Raw genomic sequence first — 19360 nt, 5'->3', positions numbered from 1 at the left:
CAGAAAGTCAACAGCAGCTCGTGTTACACGGAGGCACACAGGCCTCATAAGTCAGGTTTTTATCAGAAAGCTTCTTCTCAGCTGAAAAGGTATATTGCGCGTGACTCATCCATAGTTGATATCCCCCCCTCTCCTCGGTATCTTCTCACTGTAATATTTTACCTTCCATTAGCGGCCCGTTCAGCCGTGCCAGTTGAGCCAGGGACGATGACTCACTTGCAGGCTGGCTTGTCCCCAGAAACGCTGGAGAAAGCCAAGGTGGAGCTGAAAGAGAACCCGGACACCCTCCACCAGGACATCCAGGAGGTCCGAGACATGATCATTACTCGTCCGGACATCGGTTTTCTCAGGACAGATGATCCATTCATCCTGCGGTTTCTCAGAGCGCGGAAGTTTAACCATTTCGAGGCATTCCGGCTGTTGGCCCAGTACTTCGAATACCGGCAGCAGAATTTGGATATGTTCAAAAACCTCAAACCGACAGACCCGGGTATCAAACAGGCTCTCAAAGACGGATTTCCCGGCGTGTTATCGAACTTGGACAGATACGGGAGAAAAATACTGGTTTTGTTCGCGGCGAACTGGGACCAAAGCAGGTAGGATAACATCTGTAGCGACGCCGGAGTCGCTGTCCTTTCAGGACCACTCTCGATAGACCGTGGGCTGTTGCGTGTTTATTTCAACTCCACACACACGTTCAAACATTCATATTTACAAACATTTTTTGTTAAGGTCCAATGACAGCCCATAAAATCTAAGATCGAAGATTTCAACAATATGCACACAGATACATTCATAAAAGTTGCATAGGGGTGCGAAAAAAAGCATTGCTCAGTCTACTTAATGTATCCATGCCATTTTTTCTTAATTTACCTGCATGGTTAAATAAAGGTTAAATACAATGAATTGTTGTATTATGTAATGGCAAGGTCTATTGTCTCTCTTTATCGACGTCCCCACAGACAATAGAATAATGTGACCAAAGCCCAACAGGTCAACAGATCATTTAGGTATTAGATCTCTCTCTCTCTCTCTCTCTCTCTCTGTCCTTCTCTCTCTCTCCCCATCTCTCTCTCCCCTCTCCCTCTTTCACTCTAGTCTTGGGCATGTTGGTTATTATCTGTTGGCCTGACCTAATGTGTCCCCCTCTTCCTGTCCTCTATAGTCCCCCCCTCATATCCTATCTGTCTGCAATCTCAAAAATGTTCTCCACAGTCCGTCTTTCTCTCTCTCCCCCCCAGGTACACGTTTGTGGACATCCTGAGGGCCATCCTGCTGTCACTGGAGTCCATGATAGAGGACCCGGAGCTGCAGGTCAACGGGTTCGTCCTGATCATCGACTGGAGCAACTTCACCTTCAAACAAGCCTCCAAACTCACGCCCAGCATGCTGAGACTGGCCATAGAGGGCCTACAGGTAACCTCGATTTCCACGAGCTCTTTAAACCTTCAGATGCTAACGGTCAGATGCTCTATGGGATCAGTTGTTCTATAAGGGTCAGGATCTCTGTGAGGGTCAGGTGCTCTGTTACGGCCAGATGTTCGAGAAGCATCTAGCTGCAGGAAACATGATGGAGCTCCACAAGCATCTATTGTATTTATGTTTTGCTACTCATGCACTTTGTCTTCAGCACTACATTATACTCTTCGTCACTTGTTTAGAAAGGAGATGCACTTGTGAGTTCTGGCGAGCAGTAGTACACTGACTACCTACGTTAAATGTAGTTACTGAAAGTCGCTTTGGATAAAAGTGTCTGCTAAATGACTGTAATGTACAGTAATGTAAAGAGGAGCTCCACAGTTGATAGGAATCTCACCAGCGGAGGTTGGCCTTTTCGTTGGTCTTGGAGATTTTCTGTACACCTTTGACTGGAGGCGCGGTTAATGTTGAGCTAGGAACTTTGCTTATCTCTCTCAGACTACAAACCGCTGCTCAGTCTGCAATGCCTCTAGTGTTCTGAACATCGAGGGCTTAGATGCTAGGGCTAACATCTAGGGCTAGAGGCAACCCAGGCCCATATCCCCATCGTCTTGGTCTGATGGCAGAGACTTGGGCCTTGGGAACGGGAGACCCGGGGTTCGATCCCTGCCGCATGCAGCAGCACCCAGGCTGCCGAGAACAAGAGCAGAGGGTCAGGTGCTTTCTCGGTCTCCACGATGAAGTGTCAGTGTGGCTCTTTAGTATTTTCCGATGCAAAGAAAGAGGTACCCATCCCTTTACCTCTCCACCTCTCCGTCATTCGATCTCACTTCCCCCACACCTCTCTCTACCTCTCCAGCTCTCTATCTCTCTACCTCTCCAGCTCTCTCTCCAGCTCTATACGTCTCTCCCTCTCCACCTCTTCACCTCTCCTGCGTAGCAATCAAACTGGACTCCGAGAAACCTCTCGAGAGCTTTGCTTAGGGAGAGGAGCAGCACTTGCAGCATAGATGAGTAATGGCATTTACATCTTGATCACCGGCGGTCGGTTCCAGCCCAGTGTCTGGTTCTGTCTGATGGAAGCAGACGGATGATGCAGAGAATGAGGCCGGGGCATTAGTTCTGCCTGAGTCAATCAGACTTAATGGCCTGGTTCTGAGAAGCAGCACTGTCCCTACGGAGCCCTGGCTGCTTCACTGGCCAGGGCCTTACTGCACTGGTGTCCGGCCAAAACAACCCACCCTGAGATGGGATGCCTTGATGTTCCAACAGAACGCATGAAAGGAAAGTTGTTCTCAGCGTCCTTGCAGTTTTGTCAGCCAATTCCTATTAGAGATCCTCATTCAGGTTTAGAACAGAATGTTTAGTTAGTTCTAGAATGGTTTTCTGTATTAGGCCAATTCATACTGCCCCAATAACGACCAACAAACACAAACAGCCAACAGTTGTGTTCTGTTGGGCGGTGTGCTATGCCTTGTTGGTGTTTGTTGGTCATTGTTGGGGGCAGTGTGTAAGGGCCTTATGTAGTAGCTGCTTGACTGCAAAACCGTGGTGCATGAAAGGTTACTCAGTTTAACAGAGCACAGTTATGTCATAAGACCCGCACGAAACCACAAGGCAAGTCTAAACATTGCCTTTCGATGCACCTCAACTGTGTTCCTGGGAGATTAATACTAATTTAATGTAATAATTAAGACATATGCGTATTTTGCCTCTATGTCGCCTGTACTTCACTGCAGGCCAGCGGTGAGGTCATAGCACAGTCCTCTGGCTCTCCCCGACACAGACTGTGAATAATGGATGGTGCCTATTAGTCACCCACGCTATGGATTCTGCAGCTCGCAAACCCCATGGAGGAAGGAGCTGTTGGGTTGTCACCTCAGAATACTGAACAGTACATAAGAGAGAATACAACTAATCACAGCCTGCTGAGCGAATCGGCGGCAGAGTCAACAGTTATTTTCTCTGGTGTGTGTGTGTGTGTGTGTGCACGTGCGTATGTGTACTCCGTAAGACATTTTTTCGTTGTTACACATGGGTGGCTGGCGCAGGCTACCATGATGCATTCCAGCTGTGAAAGTCTTTGCCATTTCATGCCCTCACAGCGGGAGAAACAGCAACTCGCGCTGAAACAGAGCATGAACCAGCGATGTAACGAGGGAGTGAGTCCCTCAGTGTAAGTCTACATGCCGACGTCAAACTGTCAAACAGACCTATTATATTGTTCCTGTTGAGGAAGCTGGAGAACATCTATTCATCTGTGTATTGGTGTACTGTCCATGGGCAGAGGAATCAGGTCTTGCTTGGTGGAGGGTATTCCTGTCAAAATCAATGCGGAGAAACAAACGCTTGAAAGAACCCCTGTTGTTGGTCTCCCCAAAGCCATGCTTTGTTGTTTTATCTCTGTTGTTTGCTCTCTCACTCTCTCTCCCTCTGTCTCTCTCTCTCTCTCTCTCTCCCTCTCTCTCTTCTTCTCTTCCCCTCTCTCGCCCTGATCTGCTCTCGCTCCTCCCACCCATTCCTCTCACATCTCTCTCTCTCTGTCCCTCCATCATCTCTCACTCTCCACCCCCATATCTTTCTCTCCTCCTTCCCCCTCCCTCTGTCTCTCGCATGTCTTTTGTCCCTCTTTTAAGTCTAGAGAGCCCGTGCTCGGCAGCCAATCACAACTCAGCCAGCGCCGCCTGGCCCCGCCCCCCTCCCTCCTTCCCCATCCCACCCCACACGGAGTTTCCGTGGCAACCTGTCCGACCGCCATGCTATGCCCTCTTCTCTCCAGATGGGCTGCTTCTCTCAACAAAAGAAACACACGTCTGCTTCTCGCTCTCTCCGAGGGCCTGGCAGTGTGAACACAGGGAAGTAAGGGAAAGACATCTCTGGGTGCACTTGAATCGCTCCTAGCAGCGTGCCCGCCTGCCCGGTGGAGACAGAGGACGGAGACTGAGTGGAAACGCACAGTAGCGGCACTCAGTCAATGTTGAATGTTTATTTCTCAGTCTGCGTCCACTCACATGCCGAGACGTCAACACAGGCAACGTTTGGACGGCGTTACATAACTCAGGGAGCGCTAATTCATGCAAGATGTGTCGCCGCCTTAAAACCTGTTACCTCCGGGCTCGCGCAATCGATGGTAATCACAAACAAGGGCGGCCACATTATTCAAATGCTCTCGCGCAACCAGATTTACCGTTGACAAATCCTCATCACCATTAATGCTGAGATTGTCAGAGGAGGTGATAAAATGGGACTGTGCTCGGAGAGGCTATCTTTAGACCTTATCATCGGCGCACCCCACTAAGTATTCATACCCCAGGTTACAGGTTTTCTGTAGGTGTGCTGAGATGTAATTTGAATTGACTGATGTGGGAGTAAATATGTTCATTTGGCTCAGTTCCTGATGAAAATATTGGTATTTCTCTGAATGATTGGGTAAAGTGTTTCAGAATTTGGCAGATCTCCCATTCCATGTTGTAGCCTACCAGAAGGATAATTATTGGGTCTTTGGATCATTGAAATTGTATTTATTAGGATAAACCTCTTGACATGAACCATCTTGCTCGAGGGGGTCCTAAAAGGATGATGGTTTGGTGAAGTGTTTCAGATTTAGGCAGGTAATCTCCCATTCTTTTTAATTTATTTAACCTTTATTTTACCAGGTTAGTCCCATTGAGATCAATGATCTCTTTTACAAGGAAGATGGCCAACATAACAGCATACAAAGTTACGGACAAAACAACAAAAAACAACAGGGAAACATACTGTAGAAGAATACTTTTACAACATCAGAATAAATACAAAAACACCAACACACAATGACAAGTCCCAACCAAATCATTTATCATTGCACTTATAAGAGCATTAAAATCAGGCAGAGAGACCAATTCCATTCTGGACTCAACCAGACATTAGTTGTCGCGCAAAGCCAGATGCTCGGTTGAGAAACATCTTGAATCTAGCCTTTCTTTCTTTCCTCGTTTCTCCCTAGACAAATGACTGGTGTGTCTGGCCCTGGCCCAATGTATCAATAAAATGTTATTTTATGGGATGATCACTGACCCAGGGTATCAGTAAAGTTTGATGTGACTGGCCGATCAGACCAGGTCGAGGTGAGTGCTCTAAAACAGGACACGGTGTGGGTTCGTCCTTGTGATTGGTCCTATTGATCGAGTGGCCGTTATCTCCGCCTGTGTCTCGTCTCCTGGTTACCCCCAGGCCCTGTGACTGTGTCTCGTCCCCTGGTTACCTCCAGGCCCTGTGACTGTGTCTCGTCCCCCTGGTTACCTCCAGGCCCTGTGACTGTGTCTCGTCCCCTCGTTACCTCCAGGCCCTGTGACTGTGTCTCGTCCCCTGGTTACCCCCAGGCCCTGGGACTGTGTCTCGTCCCCTCGTTACCTCCAGGCCCTGTGACTGTGTCTCGTCCCCTCGTTACCCCCAGGCCCTGTGACTGTGTCTCGTCCCCCTGGTTACCCCCAGGCCCTGTGACTGTGTCTCGTCCCCCTGGTTACCTCCAGGCCCTGTGACTGTGTCTCGTCCCCTCGTTACCCCCAGACCCTGTGACTGTGTCTCGTCCCCTCGTTACCTCCAGGCCCTGTGACTGTGTCTCGTCCCCCTCGTTACCCCCAGGCCCTGTGACTGTGTCTCGTCCCCCTCGTTACCCCCAGGCCCTGTGACTGTGTCTCGTCCCCTCGTTACCTCCAGGCCCTGTGATTTTAGCTGCATATCCATTAGCTGTCTAATCACACACCCGAGTCTCTGACTCAACCTCCGCCAACATCAAACGTTTATGGCTGTTTTAAGTACACAACAGCTGGCAGGAAAACTGCCTGTCTGGTAAATCTATTAAACACAAGGAACTGAGTGAAAAATATGAAGACATTGTTGGGACCAAGCCATTTCTGATTTGCTTTTTGCTGGTTTTATATGAATATCATGTGAGGGGGAAGATTCCTTGGGTGGCATCCGTACAGCGGTAGAAAGAGACCCTCCGACTGAGCCTCCCCGGGGATGGGAGGGGGCGTGGGGGGGGGGGGGGGGGGTCATACACAGCCTCCACCTCCTCTTCCTCCTCGGCGGCGACTCTAACTCCATTAGAGCCCCACGCTGGCCGGATCCGGCTGCCGTTCTATGAATAACCCATCCCAGGCCTGACGCGGCCCCCATCCACACACACATGTATTATTAAACCCCCTCCCAGGGGGGCTGGTGAGAGAGGGGGGAGAGCAGCACACACAGCTGCAAGGCTCTCTCTCTCTCTCTCTCTGTCTCTCTCTCTGTCTCTCTCTATCTCTCTCTCTATCTCTCTGTCTCTCGCTCTCTCTGTCTCTCTCTCTCACTCTCTCTCTCTGTCTATCTCTCTGTCTCTCGCTCTCTCTCTGTCTCTCTCTCTGTCTCTATCTCTCTGTCTCTCGCTCTCTCTGTCTCTCTCTCTTTCTCTCTGTCTCTCTGCATGTTGATAATCCTGAGGACGTGTGCCCCTATTGTTTCTGTGAATTGAGAGCTGTGGATTCTTTCATTTCATTAACCTTAATTTAACCAGGTTTTGGACCCATTGAGATTAAATCTCTTTTTCAAGAGCGACCTGGCCAAGAATGGCAGCAGTCCAAACCTACTCATACAACTCAGGTTTAAAACAATAGATCAGCTCGAAAGTGTAATACAGCAATGTGACATCGCATCATTCACATATCTTGTTGTTGGAACGATTGGTAAACAGAGCGCAAAGGCAAACACAGACAAAGATAAGCACATGTTGGGGTGTGTAACGGCGTACGAGGGAGAGGGAACTGAGGATCAAAGTACAGTACCGTACAGTACAGTACCACACACTGACCTGGTGACCAGGATCAAACCTGTATTCACTCACTGACCTGGTGACCAGGATCAAACCTGTATTCACTCACTGTTCGTTTCTGTGCTGTTGTCTGTCTACCCAGCAGCCTTCCTGTTGATGTAGAGAAGGACAAATGAAAAAGTAGCGCGGACACTAGTCCGCTCTCCGGTCTGTCATGTAGGTTTTGGGGCTAGCCTTGTCATTAGTTTATTACTGCCCAATCAGGGGCGGTGAAATCTGTTGTCTGCCCAATCAGATTCAATCCAAACTACATGAAACAACAACAACCTAGCAACCGCCGAAGACGATTGTGATTGGTTTAAAGAGGCACAGCGTTTTTCCACTCTATCTATCTATCTATCTATCTATCTATCTATCTATCTATCTATCTATCTATCTATCTATCTATCTATCTATCTATCTATCTATCTATCTATCTATCTATCTATCCATCTATCTATCTATCTATCTATCTATCTATCTATCTATCTATCTATCTATCTATCTATCTATCTATCTATCTATCTATCTATCTATCTATCTATCTACTGTATCTAAATGAGTGCAGCCAGACCTTTCTCCAGAACTGGCACAGCGTAAACGAAGTGTGGGGATAGGTCTGGCTATCAGACTACATGGACACCTCTCTGTTAAAAGACTAGTTGAGAGGGCAGGACAAGGTAAAGGGTTTGTTGCTGTTCCCTCTCTGTCTCTTGTTGAATGTTCGTTCACACACGGAGTGCTGCAGAGGCAAAGCCCGCTCTCAGTAGCTGTGTTCTCCATATACAGCTACAGGAAGAGTCAAGAGTCTGGGAGGACAGAGATTATGCACAGCAGTGGGGCACACACATGGGAACCAGCCTCTCTCTCTCTCTCTCTCTCTCTCTCTTTCTCCCTTCCTCCCTCCCTCCCTCCGTTCGTCCGTCTGTCTGTCTGCTTGGCAGTCTGAGTTTGCCATCTGGTTGTTCAGGTCCACTGCCATCCTGCACCGGAGACTGTCCGGCACACGCACGCACACACACACACACACAGGCACGCACACACACACACACACACACACACACACACACACACACACACACATACAAAGATTAAGGGAGGGGTTTGGTTCAGCTAGAGACCAGAGAACAAATAATGACGGCACCGTATTTACATACCTGTAGCTGTAGCTGTGTTAATACTACACCGTATTTACAGTACACACTGTAGCATGTAACATTATCTTGATATTAGCATACTGTAGGAAGAATTCTACTGGTGCTGTATGTAGTGTTCAGTTTTCTCTCCATACAGGAGGAGTGCTGTAGGCCTGTGCTTGCTCTTCTCTTCCTTAATAACAGGGAGAGAGAGAGAGAGAGAGAGAGAGAGAGAGATGTGGCCCTAACAAAGTGGCCTGGAGTGGACGGCAGCAGAGAAACAAGTCCTTCACTTCAAACTACACTTTTCTCCTTTTTTTTGCTTCCAAAAGGGTCCGCTAAAGTAATGTTCCCCTCTCTCCCCGCTGCGGTCCTCTCATCCCTCACCGATGACGCCTCCTGATGAGAGCAGGACTTCATCTGCTGGGGAAAACAAGACAAATATACATTTAATATAATTCAGCAAAAAAGAGAGGGAGGGAGGGAGAGAGAGAGAGATTCAGAGTTGTGTATCATCATCAACATCATCATCATCATCGGGGTCGTCCACAGACGGGCCGCCCATCTTCATCTCCAGTCATCCCGGTCCTCCACACACCTGGCGATCTCATCGGTGGTCTCCACTCCAGCGCACGCATCTAAATTACGTCCACGGATGTTTTGGTAGGACGTCCTGGCGACTTGCGTCCGCGCCGTGGAGACGGCTCCCATGACAGCAGCTTGCTGGACAGAAGCTCACGGTGTCTGTAGCAGTGTCCAGCCAGCCTCATTCTCCTTGCTGCTGTCTTCCCTCTCACCCTTGACCTCTCTCCGTACAGATCTTCAATACTGAGGTGCGTGTTATGACTAATGTCCAGTGCAGCACGTAGCATTGTGGTGTAGTATCCGTCCAGCAACCTCTGCAGGGAGTGGCTCAGGGTCCAGCACTCACAATACAGGAGAACGGCCTCCATGGTGGCGTCGAAGAGGTGGAGCTTGGTTTCACAGGGAGGTTGGATTTCCAGCTGCTCATACCGTTTAGAGCTCTCCACGTGAGTGCCTCCATCACTTTGAGATAGTCATAGTCCCGGTGAAATGGCACACACTAACAGAGGCAGATTCTAACCTCCGTGTGTGTGTGTGTGTAGTGTGTGTGTGTGTGTGTGTGTGTGTGTGTGTGGTGTGTGTGTGTGTATATGTGTGTGTGTGTGTGTGTGTGTGTGTGTATATGTGTGTATATGTGTGTGTGTGTGTATGTGTGTGTGTAGTGTGTGTGTGTGGTGTGTGTGTGTGTATATGTGTGTGTGTGTGTGTATATGTGTGTATATGTGTGTATATGTGTGTGTGTGTGTGTATGTGTGTGTGTGCTCACTGAGAGTGGTTGACAAGGGCTCTCTGGGTCTGTGGTACAGTATTACTCTATAAGAGCTGTCCCATCAGCCAAATCTGCCCACCATGTCCTCTCCTTGACCCTCAGCTTTACTTTGTTTAGCTGTGATTTTGTTTCCCGGTAATGTTTTTAGAGAGATGCTTTATTTGCTCATCTGTTACAATAAAAATGGTCTTCCAGACAGCTATTGATCCCTTAGACTCGACACAAACACAAACACATTTCAATATGATTGGGGTTAGAAAAAGTTCACAAACTATTTCCTGACTAAGTCACAACGTCAATCGCTGATGTGCTATTCATCAAGCTTTAGACAGACAGCGTCGTCTTCACATAGAGATGAAGAGTTTTTTTTAGAGTTTTTCGCACCACTGGCCTCCATCTCCTCAGGTCTGGAGTAGCTGGTCTCTGATGGTGGTCCTGTGGAGATGTCCTGTCTGTCTGTCTCTCTGTCTGTCCGCATGACTGTCTGTCTATTTGTCTGTCTGCCTGTGTGTCTGTCTGTCTGTCTGTCTGTCTGCCTGTGTGTCTGTCTGCCTGTCTGTCTGTCTGCCTGTGTGTGTGTCTGTCTGTATGTCTGTCTGCCTGTCTGTCTGTCTGTCTGCCTGCGTGCGTGCGTGTGTGTGTGTGTGTGTGTGTCTGTCTGCCTGTCTGTCTGTCTGTCTGTCTGTCTGTCTGTCTGTCTGTCTGTCTGTCTGTCTGTCTGCCTTCCTATCTGCCTGGAACACAGTCAGACCTCACCCTCTCCCAGCCATGTGTGACAGACAGGAAGTGAAATAAATGATGGTTCCCAGACAAACCTCCTCTTGCTGGCTCTCCTGCCTGATTGTGTTACAACCCCCCCCCCACCCCCCACCCCACCCCCACCATTGCGTTCTACTCCCGCCCCCCCCCCCCTTTTGTTCTCCTCCCCTCCTCCTCAACGTCTCACCCCAGGGGAGTAGATCAATCCAGCGCTCCCCCCTATCCACGCATCCCCCCCACCCCGCACCCCGATCCTCCCCAACCCCCTCAAAGCCACGGTTCGGTCTGGTCCGTCACAGTCACATATATAATGCGGATGGCGCAATTTTCTCAGTCAAGCCTGTCAAATCACGAGGCAGGGCCGGGGAGGGGGGGGGGGGCTGTACGGGAGCGCGGGGGGGGGGGGGGGGGGGACCAGAGAGCAGGGAAAGTGTCCTACCCCTAGGGACACCCCTTGGCGCTCCCTGGAAGATGAAGACCCCTGGTCTGCTACTGGCTGTCAGGGTGTAGGTTCAGTGGGGGCAGAGCCTTGAGTTGGGGCTGCTGAGGCCGGGGCTGGGGCTGAGAGGCTGGAGGGCTGCGGTGGGCTGGGGTCTGGTCCCGGACTCAGCTGTTGAGTCACCGTCCTCTCAGCGGAAGACGGCCGTTATCGGCCAAGGTGAGAGCCTCTCAGTCCGGTTTACACAAAGCCACCCTCTCTCTGGGAAAGCTTTTAATTATTAAGGACTGAACTGTATGAATGTATGAGTACAGAAGCAGCCGGGCAGAGTGTCAACCAACCGCAGAAGGATGTTCTTTCGCGCCTCAACTAGCACGACAAAGAAAGGCCGATTCTCGCTGTGTCGGCTCTCCCCGAGTTGATTGCTGCGTTCTGTGAGTGGCGCTGGGTCACGCCGGGTGTGGAGAGAGAGAGGGGGTGGGGGGGGGAGACGATGAGCACACCAGCCCCAATGAAGAAATCTCAGCACGGGGGCTCTTTCCCCGTCAGGAGCGAAAGTGTAAAACAATTATGAAAGTTGTCGCGTCTGTGATCTGAAATTTCACACTGGGTGAATACGGATTTTAAAATGAAGATTAAAAAAAAGTGAGACAGGTTAGAAAGAGAGGAGATGACTAGCGAGCAACAGCTGTATTCAACATCCGTTACTGCAACAGATAAGTAACCACGGCCATCCTAATCTTTCAAGAGAGGAGAATGAGTAGGCTACCTCAATGTCGATGCACTTGTACAGGATGTTATGAATACCCAGGTACCTAACTTTGTGATTGCCTTTGGGGTTCATCTAAACCTTCATAAATATGGTTTGATTGCTCACATTTATAATAATAATAACAATAATAATAATAATAATAATAATGTTATTTGTATAGCTCCTTTTATACAAATAAATGCAGCACAAAGTGCTTTACAACAGATAATGTACAAAGTGCTTTCCATAAAACATTTTTTTTTTACATAAAATGAATAAAAAGCAGGAAAAATAAGATGGAAGATAAAACAATAAAAGATAAAGATAAGAAATCGAGTAGAATACAACAATTTAAGAAAATATTGTACTGGAGAAAACATTTGTTTTATTTATTTTTTAAAGTGCAGTAGCACGCAAGTACAAAAGGAGCTACATAGCTCTGGTAATGTGATATATGTGAATTTCCCCATGGATGGATTTTTTACAGGGTCTGCTGAGGTTGTCTATGTTTATATAAGAGGTAATACTGGCTCTGATTGATGTTACTTTGTTATCGAAGAACAGTGTGAGAAGAACAGTGTGAGAAGAACAGTGTGAGAAGAACAGTGTGAGAAGAACAGTGTGAGAAGAACAGTGTGAGTTCTTCACATCTTGTTGCTGAGCTGTGGAGGAGGGGGAGCAGTGTTGATTAACTGGTCTATAGTGGAGAATAATACAGCATTCTCTGTAATAATCTTCAAAAAGTAATCCTTTCTTGCAAGATGTGTTGCTTTGTTGTAGGCAGTCACGGCTTCTTTGTATACAGTTAGGTCCATAAATATTAGGACATTAACCGAATTTTCATAATTTTGGCTCTGTACACCGCCACAATGGATTTGAAATGAAACATTCAATATGTGCTTAAAGTGCAGACTTTCAGCTTTAATTTGAAGGTATCCTAATCAGGTGAACGGTGTAGGAATTACAACACATTTTAGATGTGGTACCCCCCTTTTAAAGGGACCAAAAGTAATTGGACAAACTAACATAATCATAAACCAAATTGTCATTTTTAATATTTGGTCGCAAATCGTCGCAAATAGACATCACCAGACGCCGGGTTTCATCCCTGGTGATGCTCTGCCAGGCCTCTACTTCAACTGTCTTCAGTTCCTGCTTTCCAAGAGAAATGAATGCTCAATTGGATTCAGGTCAGGTGATTGAAATGGCCATTGCAGAACATTCCGCTTCTTTGATTTGAAAAACTCTTTGGTTGCTTTCGCAGTTTGCTTCAGGTCATTGTCCCTCTGCACTGTGAAGCGCCATCCAATGAGTTCTGAGGCATTGGGCTGAATATGAGCAGATAATATTACCCAATACACTTAGAATCAATCCTGCTGCTTTTGTCAGCATTCACATCAGCAATATATGCAAAAGAACCAGTTCCATTGGCAGCCATACATGCCCACGAAACAATCATGCTTCACTGAGGAGGTGGTGCTTTGGATTATGATCGGTTCCTTGCATTCTCCATACTCTTCTCTTCCCATCATTCTGGTAGAAGTTGATCTTTGTCTCATCTGTCCATAAGATGTTGTTCCAGAACTTTTTTAGATGTTTTGGCAAACCATAATCTGGTTTTCCTGTTTTTGAGGCTCACCAATGGTTTACATCTTGTGGTGAACCCTCTGTACAGTATTTACTCCAGTGAAGTTTTCTCTTGATTGTTGATTTTGAAACAGATACGCCTACCTCCTGGGGAGTGTTCTTGATCTGGCCAACTGTTGTGAAGGGGTCTTTCTTCACCTGGGAAATAATTCTTCTGTCATCCACCACAGTTGTTTTCCATGGTATTCCAGGTCTTTTGGTGTTGCTGAGCTCACCAGTGTATTCCTTCTTTTTAAGAATGTACTAAACAGTTGATTTGGTCACACTAATGTTTTTGCTATCTCTATTATGGGTTTGTTTACATTTTTCAGCCTAATGATGGCTTGCTTCACTGATAGTGACTGCTCTTTGGATTTCATATTGAGAGTTGTTAGCAACAGATTCCAAATGCAAGTACACACTTGAAATTAACTCTATACCTTTAATCTTCTCCTTGTAAATGAAATAACGAGGGGATAACACACTTGGCCATGGAACAGCTGAGCAGCCAATTGTCCAATTACTTTTGGTCCCTTAAAAAGGGTGGGGGGCATGTATAAAATTGTTTGTCATTCTTACACTGTTCACCTGATTTGGATGTAAATACCCTCAAATTAAAGCTGAAAGTCTGCACTTAAAGCACATTCCACATCCATTGTGGTGGTGTACAGAGCCACAATGATGAAAATTGTGTCAATCTCCAAATATTTAGGGACCTAACTGTATATTACAGCCTAGTTTTCCTCCATTTTCTTTCAGCTGCCCGACATTGCCTCTTAATTTCATTAGCAATGTTATTATTCAACCATGGGGAGATTCTGTCAGCTGACCTCTTTTTAATCTTTAGTAGAGCAACGGTATCTAAAGCACTTGACAAGGTACTGTGGAGGTTTTGGACCATGCATTCATATTCATAGCTGTATGGCTCAAATTATCTCATAATATTGGAGAACTGTGCTTTAGCCTTGCAGAATCTCTTTTGAACCAAGGTTTCTCTTTTGGTCTTTGTTAAGATTAGGTTGGTATGAAAAATACACAGTGATGGTCAGAAATATGTAGTTTGAGCAGTTGAACATTATCAATGTTAAGCCCTGTTGGTATTACTAGGTCCAGAGTGTTACTATGCTGATGAGTGGCTTCATTTACTGTGCATGTTTGGTAAGTTCAAAGCCGTCCAGTAGATGCATAAGCTTTGGAGTCATCCTTCTTATTAATATGAACGTTCAAGATTAATCTATCATATCTAGTGATACCAATTGAAATCAGATGGTGGCCGATATAATGTAATGATGAGTACTGGTAATTCTGCTTTGTGCTCGGGCAAGATATTAAAACAATGTAAATTCACTCAGGTCAATGTCATTACAAGCAAACCGAGTAGAGAAAATGTCTCCTTTCTTGTTTTGTCTAACTGCAAAAAAATTATAATTTGGAGGACAAGTCTCTATCAGTGTTGCTACGCCTGTAGAGTTGTTAAGTGAGGTTGCGACTAAATAAATTACCTGCAATGTAAATTATTTTCAGTTATCAGATCATTAATCAAAAAGGATTTGTTAGACAAGGATCTGACATTATAAAGAGCTAATTTCAGCTGTAGAGATTCTGTGACAGGACAGGTGGCTGACCGTGTCTGAACAATGACACATTTCAGATTCCTAAGACAGGCACCAGATGGTCTGTGATTTCTATGATGTGTTTGACCTTGCCACCGGCTGCTTAAGATCACTGACATGTTTAAAGGGGGTAGCATGAGTTCTCATTTCAGGTGGAAAATAAACAATGATGTCTGTGGTTATTGGTGTGCAGTAGTTCATCAATTTGACTGAGCTTCAGCGTGGCAGCTTTAAGTAAGTCCTTGATTGGTGAGTGTGGTGGAGGAGGGGAGGGGCATTGTTGGGTTACTGGTTGGGACAGAGACATCTTCTGAATGGTGTCTTCTGAATGCTTTGGGGAGGGGGGTTGTTGGGGTCCCTGGGACAGAGGCATCATCCTCATGGCCTGGGTGATGTGATGCAGAGGGTCCGGTGCAGAGGGAGGGGTAGAGGCTTTCTGCCTGTGTGCGTTGACCTTCACGTCTCTCTTGTTTGGGTGTTTTGAAGCAGAGGGTCAGGTGAGGGTGGACAGTCACAAGCTTTTCCCCTGAGTGCACTGACCTTCACACCTACCTTGTTTGGGTTTTTTGGAGCAGAGGGTCAGGTGACCTTCACACCTATCTTGTTTGGGAACGGCATTCCAAGACACAGTCCTTGATGTACTGTAGGCTGTCACTAAGTACTCTGGCTTCGTTGATGTTTGGGTGAACGCCATCAGGTCTGAAGCGATCTCTGCAGTTCCAAAAGATATCGAAATTGCCAATAAACTTTATCCCATGGCTGAGGCATGCCGATGTCAGCAATGTATTCAGGTCGCTGAGTCTGCTGAAAGATAAGCTTCCTTTCCCAAAAGTTGGAATGGAGCCTGAGATGAATACAGTATATTTTGCGATTGACAGTTACTCAATTTCTCCAGTGGCAAGGAGAGGTCTCCTTTCAGGATCTCAGAGCCAGTTTTCCTGTGCAGAATGTCACAGACCCAGCTTGGATGATGATTCTCAAATCACTTGGATGTGTAGAGAGGATAACTGGCAGCTCTGTTAGTTCCCTGACAGACGTATCAGCCATGGATATATTTTCAGCGTCTGTCATCCTTACCTGCCTGGTGATAGAGTCCCCAATCAGAATAGCGACTGGCTTATCTGTGTGAGGTTAGCACTGTTTCTTCTATTTCTTGGGTTTTGGCTAGCCTTAATGCTAGTGGTGGTGCGATTAACTTACACATTTCGTTATTCAGAGGATCGCACCTGTTTTGCAATGAGAGTTGAGGTGGTGGAGCGGGCGTTTGTGCTCTCTTGTTTAGTTTCTTGCTGGATTTGCTTCTATGGCGGGCGACGTCAGACCAAGGCCTGGCTGGAGTTGATGCTTCTTTCGGTCTTGCGCCGATGCTGTGCCGGTAGGAGCGTCCATCCAGGGGAGTATCTCAGCCAATTCCTCTATTTTGTGTAATCTCGTGTATAAAAATCTGTCTGTCCGTTAGCATTTGGAGGCTCAGCACCTTGTGCAGTAGCAGCTGCAGTTCTGTCAATGAATTGCTCGCTGTCACATATTTGGAGCAGCGTTTCAATCTTCTTCTCAAGATGTGATATCCTCTCACGCAGTTGCTCACATTCTGTGCAGCTCGTCAAATGTCCTGGGTTTGGAGACACAGCTTTTACAGAGACGTGACAACCCAAGGGCTAGTCACCACGACATTGAGGCCAGGATAAAATAAAAGTAAAGAATGAACATAAAATAAGCAAATAAAAAGCCAAATACTGTAAGCGAATAAGATGTTCATGATAAAAAGGGGGTTTCTAAGCACAAAGCAGCTCTATACCCCCAACACCCCCAGTTTGTTTCTTGGAATGGTTCTGAATCTAGCTATCGGAAGTTAACATGTGGTGTACCGCAAGGTTCTATTCGCCTTATTCACCTGGCAGCCATATTGGTCAGTCTGACATAATTAGGGGTGCGGATGCGGAAGTGCCCGTTGACTTCAATGTTAAAAGTTCGTTGTAAAAACACCACTTCAAGAACCCAAATAGTCAAAATAACAGGCTGAATACACTATCTGGGTTACAAACTCATCATTACTAGACTCTGATTGTTTTTCACTGCCGTTGTTTTTGCGTTTGGAAATACATGGAGGTGAATGAGCCATAGTTAGCCGTCAGCTGCATTCACTCCCATGTATTTCCAAATGCGAAAACAACGGCAGTGAAAAACAATCAGAGTCTGGTAATGATGAGTTTGTAACCCCAATAGTGTATTCAGCCTGTTATTTTGACTATTTGGGTTCTTGAAGTGGTGTTTTTACAGTGAACTTTTAACATTGAAGTCAACGGGCACTTCCGCATCCGCACCCCCAATTACGTCAGACTGACCTGAGGTGAATAAGGTGAATTCTTGGTCCTTTGCTTTTTATTATTTATGTAAATGATTTATTCTTGGTTTCTAAAAACATGTTTTTTTATCATTTTTGCTGATGATACCAATATGTTCATGTCTGATCGAAATTATGAAGACCTAATTACTAAAACTAATGCTGAACTTAACAAAGTTCATCTCTGGTTCCAAAAAAACAAATTATCTCTCAACATTAAAAAAAAAAGTCTTATATGTTAGTCTTACCAACGAATAAGAAAAAAATACCACTTGATAAAGATGTCTATACGTATATCCAATCATTCTCTTGTCAGAGTGCAGTACGCCAAGTTTCTAGGTGTCTACATTGATGAAAACCTAAACTGGAAAAAACATATATCATTCATTTGTAACAAAGTTGCTAAGAATATTGGTGTCATCAGCAGGATAAGAAATGTCTTACCCAGAAAGATTCTTATATCGCTCTATTACACCTTAATATATCCTTTTCTTTCCTATTGCAATCTAGCCTGGGCAAGCACTTACAGAACAAACCTCAAACACCTTCTTACATTACAGAAACGATTTGTTAGAATGGTTACATTTTCTGAACCACTTGCGAGCTCAGGCCCTCTGTTCCAAAAACTTGCAATTTTGGAACAGATTTGCTTATTTGTGTTCCAACAAAGAATGAATCTTTTACCTCCAAGTTTCTGTCATATATTTCTGTCTAACAACCAAGTCCACAGCTACCTGACCCAAAACTCTTCTGATCTCCACACTGCCTTCTTTAGAACCACTCTTGGACAACACCATACGTTATCAAGGTCCCCGTCTCTGGAATCAATTACCCGACTATCTGAAAAAATGTGTATATTTAACATCTTTCAAAAAGACTCTCAAAAGGTACCTCATCAGTCAAACCATATACCACCAACCATAGTTAATTATCAATAGTTTTGTTGTCTATTTATTGTTTTTACTCTGTTCATTCATTTATGCATGTTTTTTTTTATTGTTTTACTTTATTCATTTATGTACGCATTTTATTTTCCTTTCTTATACTCGCTGTATAATCACTCTGTTGTTGTTTTCTCCACACCAATTCTTGTTGTCATTTAATTATTATTTTTTGCCATATTTTGAATCAAATTTCTATGATTTCTGCTTTTTTGGGTTAGGTTTTCAAATAAGCCCTATCGGGATTCTTACCTCACCTTTTATGAATACTTGTGCAAAATAAACTATAAACTATAAAACTATAGCAGCAGCGGAAGACAACACGTCCTTCTCCTTCAGCAGTCAGCAGCAATTACATTAATGTTTCTAAACTCACACAGTTAAAATGTGTCTCGGTTTGGGTTGATTCTCCTGCTGGATGTCAACATGTTGTGCTGCATCAGAAGTAGCTGAGATGTGCCTGTTGCAACCACACGCCCCAACAACAAGATCACTTAGCGAACAGGATGCATTGTGGGAACTCTCCTTCCTGCCACAGTGCCAGGCTTCAAGGATAGGCCTACCCTGGTGCAACCCGTCAGATTAGTACTTTGACATAAACGTCTCGTCTGTCATCATCATCATCAGACAGCCAGGCCTGTTATGCCAGACTATGATCTAATCGGATTTTGACGATTATGACGGAGGCATCTGGGATTATTTTAATGGAGGCCAGCATCATACGCTGCACAGCAATGCCCCTGTCTCACTCTCTACCCTTTCCTGCCCTGCCCAGCTCTGCTCTATTCCACACTCTACTCAGCTCAGCTTTGCTACTTTGCTCCTCTCTGCGATGCTCTGCTCTACTCTGCTCCACTCTACTCTATTCTACTCTACTTTACTCCAAACTACTCTAATCTGCTCCCCGTGTCACAATGACACACCTCCCTGAGGGTGGGATCAATGGATGGCTCAGTCAGGAGTCACTGCAAAGAAACTGGATGAAATTCTTCCCCCGTCTTAATGGACGTTACATAAATGTGCACACAAACAGTGCATGCCCTAATATGCAACAGAGCGGTCATTCTGGTAAATGTATGTTATAGCTTTTGGAAAGGAATATGGTGGTTGTGCTGTTTATGTCATGTGTCCTCATGCCCATTCTCCAA

At 45.8% G+C, this 19360-nt stretch overlaps 1 protein-coding gene across 1 annotated transcript in view; it reads left to right on the top strand.

Annotated features, from left to right (window-relative positions):
• Window positions 1-207: 207 nt before the first annotated feature.
• Window positions 208-19360, top strand: part of clvs2 (clavesin 2) — a gene marked incomplete at both ends in the record, with an annotated part of 23749 nt that continues 4596 nt past the window's right edge. Inside the window, 2 exons of the mRNA XM_084453613.1 lie at window positions 208-596; window positions 1242-1416. Of these exons, the coding sequence (XP_084309739.1) occupies window positions 208-596; window positions 1242-1416 (564 nt within the window). The remainder of the gene's footprint in view (window positions 597-1241; window positions 1417-19360) is intronic.

This window comes from Borostomias antarcticus (assembly GCF_949987555.1).
Source record: "Borostomias antarcticus genome assembly, chromosome: 19".
Classification (NCBI taxonomy): domain Eukaryota; kingdom Metazoa; phylum Chordata; class Actinopteri; order Stomiiformes; family Stomiidae; genus Borostomias; species Borostomias antarcticus.
The sequence above is the reverse complement of the archived record's forward strand: the minus strand, read 5'-3'. Positions and strand labels throughout refer to the sequence as shown.